The sequence below is a fragment of the Sipha flava genome, unplaced genomic scaffold, assembly GCF_003268045.1.
Source record: "Sipha flava isolate LNK unplaced genomic scaffold, YSA_version1 18079_pilon_pilon, whole genome shotgun sequence".
In the NCBI taxonomy this organism is placed as follows: Eukaryota; Metazoa; Arthropoda; class Insecta; order Hemiptera; family Aphididae; genus Sipha; species Sipha flava.
Window position 1 is genome coordinate 1 of NW_020272181.1, and position 6,543 is coordinate 6,543.

The 6,543-nt window shown below is 32.0% G+C and overlaps 1 protein-coding gene across 1 annotated transcript; it reads right to left on the reverse strand.

Annotated features, from left to right (window-relative positions):
- Window positions 1-191: 191 nt before the first annotated feature.
- On the reverse strand, window positions 192-5,053 carry LOC112680769. The gene is made up of 4 exons (XM_025550957.1): window positions 4,837-5,053; window positions 3,145-3,386; window positions 2,867-3,067; window positions 192-293 (listed from the first exon to the last, which is right to left on the reverse strand). The coding sequence occupies exons 1-4, from the start codon at window positions 5,051-5,053 to the stop codon at window positions 282-284; spliced, it is 672 nt and encodes a 223-aa protein (XP_025406742.1). The 3' UTR covers window positions 192-281.
- Window positions 5,054-6,543: the final 1,490 nt, after the last annotated feature.

Here is a 6,543-nt window from a genome sequence, read left to right on the forward strand (position 1 = left end):
AAAAAAAAAACATGTGTATAATAGTCAACTTGATTTAACAATAATTATTTGTACAATTACAAGGTTAAAAAACAATAATAAAATTAGTTTACAATATATAAAAACAATAAGATTGTAATATTTTATAATATATTAGGATATGGCCGGATTTGTCGTTGAACATAACCATCATTACAGTGACCAGTTCTCCTCGAAAACATCAATAAGTCACCGTTTTTATTCAGCTGCTGTACGCATTCTCTTATCATTATAGATGTATTTTCCCTCTCTTTTTTGCATATTTAATTTCTAACCTAGTAAAGTACATACAATTTAAAGAAATGAACCATAATTGAAACACAAAAAACTAATTATATGTATGAAAAAAAAAAAAATCAAATAATTACTTTAAAGCCATCTTTGCACTGTTAAAATTCTATAAAGATCTGATTCTCAACAATCAACAATCTGCTTTTCGGTTGAAAAAAATTAAAATATTATAGTGGTTTTCAGCAAAAGTGGCCCTCGACGTTACCGCGCCTGGTGGATGTTTTTACGTAGGGTTTACTAAACAGGCGCAAACAAAGCGCGGAAAATTTAAATTAATTACTCTTTTGTATATTATATAATTAATTAAATGCTGTAATTTAAGTGCAATACTTCCTAATATAAATCAAGAAGAATTCTGCTAATTTAGTACCACAATTTTTACTTATTTACAAATACAAATACAACTAATTAATATTACTTACATTAAAAAAATATATACATATTATTACATAATTATATTAAAATATTGAACAAACAAATAACAATTTTTTTTCAACAATCCATATCGTCATCATCTGTGGAATATTCGGAATCTTCGTTTGGATTAATGGTCAATATAATTGATTCTAAAATTTCGTCACGTAGACCTTCCTTGATAAAATCTTCGTCTTGCAATTTTTCGCAATGACTCACACACTTCTTCCAATTATCTACAGTTACGGCATCCAATGCTTCGTTGACTAATTTTTCCACGTCAGAAATTTTATATATCACATTCTTTGAGGCTACTTCACTTTTCACTTGTGCCCATATCAGCTCTATAGGGTTGTATTGGCAATGATAAGGGGGGAGACGCAAGACTTCATGTCCCATTTCCAATGCAATTTGATCAAGCTCGTATACTTTTTGTCTTGGTACCAATAGTTTTACCCTTTCACGTAATTCACTTAATGTCTCTAGTGGTGAATATTCAACCCCTTTCTCAGAAAGCCATTTTTGGACGTTTGCTTTTTTTTCATTTGCCTTTGGATAGTTTTCTAATAGAACTGAATGGTACGAAGCATTATCCATAACAATTATAGATGGTTCCTCTAAATGTTGTAACATTTTTATAAACCACTCTTTAAAAATCGACGAGTTCATTTGTGTGTGAAAATCAACAGAATTACTACTTTGGTATCGAAAAACTAACTTGGATCCAGGTACAAATCCAAATGAACTAGATCCCGCGTGGCAAATGATTAGTCTACTTCCTTTCCCTGTAGGTACTTTGAGCCCTTCCGAATTTAATTCATTTTGCCAAATATACCCTTTTGTGTAATTCTGATTGACCCACGTCTCATCTAAATAGATGACAGGCCGAGTATCATTATTTTTGCGAAGATTGACTATAGTACGCAAAAATTTTACACGCATAGCAACTATGTCATTTCGCTCCATCAAGAACCGACGCCCGTCATTGCATTTTTTATATTTAAAATTTAGACTTTTTAAAATACGCCACATAGAAGTAACAGAACCTTTGTATTCAGTTCTTTTTTGATACTCAGCTAGAATTTTTAATGTAGTAGGGTACTCACGTCTATCGTAAATTTCGTGAACGATTCTTCTTACAATATCCGCATCAAAACCATCAACTTCACTTGCAATCTTTGCCCTTTTGTAAGTCTTTCGTGGGGAAGTGAATTTTGGGCAATCAGCCTGGGATGCAGAAGACGATTTATTTCCTTCCACGGTGATACGTTTCACTGTTTTTTCACTTACACCACATGCTTCGGCAGTTTTTGTTTGTGTCTGTTTAAAGAAAGTGGCTATCTCCGGATTAGACGAGTCCATCGATAGTTTTTTAAAATATTTATACACATTGTAAATAGTATTTTTCGTCTGTGAATGTATATCAGAATGTAAAGACATTTTTTTAAAAAAAATAAACAAATTCTCGACGGTATTTGAAAAATATAAAGTGCGCGAAAACGATATCAACACGTGACTACGTCATATGAAATGTAAACAGAAGGTGTAGATTGTAGACTATGGGTATACACAACTATCATGGAACGGGACATTATATTATGACGTGGAGCGACTGTAACCATGGAAAAACAAGTATTTTAAATTTTTATTACATGAAATAAAAAAACATAAAGAACTATGGGTAGGTAAAATATACAGTGACAATATTTTTATTTGGCCACCTGTTGTTGACCTGCAAATGTGGAGAACCACTGGTTTTGTGAAATAGTGTCACTAGTTGCGCCACTGTCGAGGGCCACTTTTGCTGAAAACCACTATAGTATATTTTAGGGTTAACAACTAAAAAACATTTTATTATCATGCAAGTATGACTAACATACAATTAATTAAGCATACATATTAGACATACAATTGAGATTTATAACAATACATTCATAAACAATGAATAATAGTATTTGAAGTAATAATTATCAAAACTACTCAACACCAGATTAAGCATGTCAAGGCAATAGCGCAGTTAAAGCAAATAGAGAAAATATTGGATAATAAAAATAAATTATATGTAATATTATATCCAAAATAAAATATCTAAAATACATATTAGTTTATCTGGAAAGTATTATCATAATAAAATGTTATTTACCTTTGTATAATGAAACCAACAAGATACTAATTGACTATTTGGAAATATTTCCCTGATAGCATTCATAAGAGCTCGTTCATAATCAGTGACAAAACTGATTCTATTATAACGAAGAGGTAAAATATTGCGTATTACTGTTAATAATGAAGAGTAAGTTTCTTTTGTTTCACTCCTCAAAAGGGCATAGACCATTGGAAATGCCTAAATGAAAAATAAAACGTATTAAATCATATCTTAACTGTATATTAACAGTATTATAACCAGAAGGTTTTGCTTACAACATCTTTGTAGAGTACTTGAAATGTTAGGAAAGATCGTAAGTTCCCTGGCACTTGAGGAACAGTTTTATATGTAGCATCTACTCCAACCAGCTCAACTGAAGTTAACTCTTCGCGATATCTATAGATCGCATCAATGTTGGCAAAAACAACTGCTACCCTAATATCATTCACAATCAGTTCTTGTTGAAAAAATGTTGAGGATATAATTTGTAATATGGATGGTTTGCGGTGTTTTTGGTCTCAGCAACCTTTTCATCTTTTTCAACCTTTCTGAGGACTGGATGCACGTATACTTTGTGGTTGCTTCTTAATGTCTACCAAAATTACAGTTCAATTACAAATTACAATTTAAAGAACACTGTTAGTCAATTGTTAGCAAATAAATATATTAATAATAAAATAATGATTTTAATAGTATTATAAAACATAACAAAAATTAAATTAATCTAATCATAGAAAATTGTCCTAAATTTTGATTCTGTATAAAAACATGCTATAAGAAAACATCATTAAAATTTAATATCTTTAAATCCTAACATATCTAGTAAAATAGAAGTGTATTAAAATAATTAGATTCATTTGAGTTATAATTTTATAACTCTGACAATTGCATACACATAACAATGATTATACAATGAAAGTAAACTTACCTAATTATTTCACTGTTATAAATGCTTAGAACTGACGATGTTGTAATTGTATGATCAAGATCTCTTTCACTGATTGCATCCCTCAAGAATGGTACATATAAGTCAAAACTAAGTAATTATTATTATAAGATTATTATTAAATATAATTGCTGAAAGTTTTTTCATGAAATAATCGCAGGTGATAGTCTTAAACAATAATCAAAGTGACAATGATTTATAATTTTAAAATGTAATCAGTAAACCGTTAAATATATAAATTACATAAACACAGTATAGCCTTATTCTTTGGCGTTAAATTCCTAGCAGTAAAAATTTTGATTCCGAACAGTTGGTGTTTCATTATAAAATATTTTCTTATCATTTTTATCTCTTATCAATGAGGAGAACTGACCCAAGCCCCCACCGTAACTCTACCACTCGGTGTCGGCCTGCCGATAATAGATCGACACACACGAACCGCGACCTTGTAGCTCTACACGCGCAACGCAGATTTCGTTGTCGCCGCCGTCGCCGTCGCTTGTATTACGTGATTTTCATAAATTATCATACGGCGCGGTAATATCTATTATCATTTTCGACGGTGTATCAGCGGGCTACACGATCAAAACAACAACAGCTGCGTGATAAACAGTTTGTTTTTTTTTGATTTCGATTGTTGTTTTCAATTATTCGATCTTCTTTTTTTTTCAAAAGTCTTGTTAGTGACGTGTTAGCTACTTCTACCTCTACGCATACTACAATCGATTGTTTATTAAATCGAATAGTTGTAATTAGAATTGTTTATTTTTTACACTATGTTGAACAAAAACATTGATCAACTAACGATGAAAGAGTTCCTTTACGAGTGCGAAGTTAGACAAATACCGTCATCCGGGACTAGCCGAACAATTTCGTTCAATCGGTGCCGACCTATCGAGGGTACTTTTCACGACCGTTTCCGATGACGACCATGTATAGGGCGATATGACGACGGGATTAGTCGTTGCACCGTCTACGAACGCCAGTTTGTTAAGTGGCGACTTTGTACATAATCGTTTACAGTCGACATCAAACCCACTCGACACCTCAACGCAGGACAATATTTTTTCGTCCACAGCGGCGCGACTTTTACCGCTACGTGAATCAATAGGTCGAGACGCCAAACGGGCCGCATTCGAATCACGCATAGCGACGTTGGAAGCAAGTTTGACACGACTTCTTAACGACTTCTTCAAAACTCGCAGGGAGACGAACCCGATGTATCCACCCAACACCATGCGCAAAGCGAACCGATACGCCCTCCGGTAGGCACAAATGATTCAACGTACGCGTATCTAAATCAACGAAATATTCCGCCCGTTTTCCGTAGCGACAACAACGTATACGCACAACCTGGTGACGACCGCGTCGACGTCGCGGCGAGTTCGTCGTATTATATGCGCAACTTGACCGGTGGTCATATTGTTTTGAATAATAATTCGCGGAATATTTCTTCGTTTGCAGCGCAATCACAGGATCGGTCCGTATTAATACCGTATGAGGACTTGCGCGCTGCAAGAGCTTCACTACCCGAATTTCCCGGAACAAGGACCGAAGACCCCGTACGTTATATTATTTAATATAATATAATTGATTAAAGTATTAGTTTTGATATCAATGTTACAAACGCGTTATTTTCATATCAAACTATTATGGTAAATAAATTACAATAGAAATTCAGAACAAAACTATTCTGCTTTTGAAATAACAATAATAATAGTTAAAATAATGTTTTTGTTATTTAGGTTGAAACTAATTAATATTCAACATAAATATGTGTAGAAATTTTGAATCTAAAACAATAAATGTTAAAATGAACCCAAAATATTGATGAAGTTTCACTACTTAATTATCTATAAATAAGTATAGTGGAGCGTTAATTTAACTCCACAAATTATTAAATTGATTAAAAGAATACATTTTAAAACGGTTCCACGTCATTTGGTCGCCGTGAAATGAGCATGCGTCATGAGAGCGAAGTCATTTGGTCGCGAGCAATTTAATCGCGTAAGCAAAAAGAGCGCATATTATAAGAGCGCAAAGTAAAAAAACCCATAATTTTAAATTATTATAAAATCACTGATATGTTATAATCACTGTTCAGTAAAAAAAAATTAATATGAAAAATACAATAAATTATAATACAATCAAAATTAGTGTAAATCAATATGTACATATTGTACATATGTACATACAATCTAGTCAATATTATTAAATTATTATTATCATATTATTATAGTCATAATTATACTAAATTTGTAGCTGAAAATTTGCAGAGATGCCCTTTAAATATCCGTCAAAAGGTTTAATTTCAAATTGCAATACCAAATTTTTAATCCGTAGAACTGAATCTTTATATTTTCTTTTTTTAGTAAGTGAATATCCAGCAATTGCTTGTTCGACTTTCAATTTATTTAAATTGTCTTCTTTTTTTAATGAATTAATAAATGTCCATATGGACGGGTGAACTGCATTCAACATAGAATTAAAACGGTTATGCCAACCTTCTATTGCATTGTTTGTGCGTGAAATGTCTTTTTAGATAAATTCATAACAATTCCAAATACTATATCAAATAATGCAGGTCTTCTATGACCCCTTCTGTTCGGTCTATCGATGTACATATCTTCAAAATAATTTAGGAGTTCAGTTAATGAGTTTTGATTTTTTTCGTAAAAATCTGTACTAATTAATGATTCAAAAGAATCAATAACTTTATTTTCTGGGA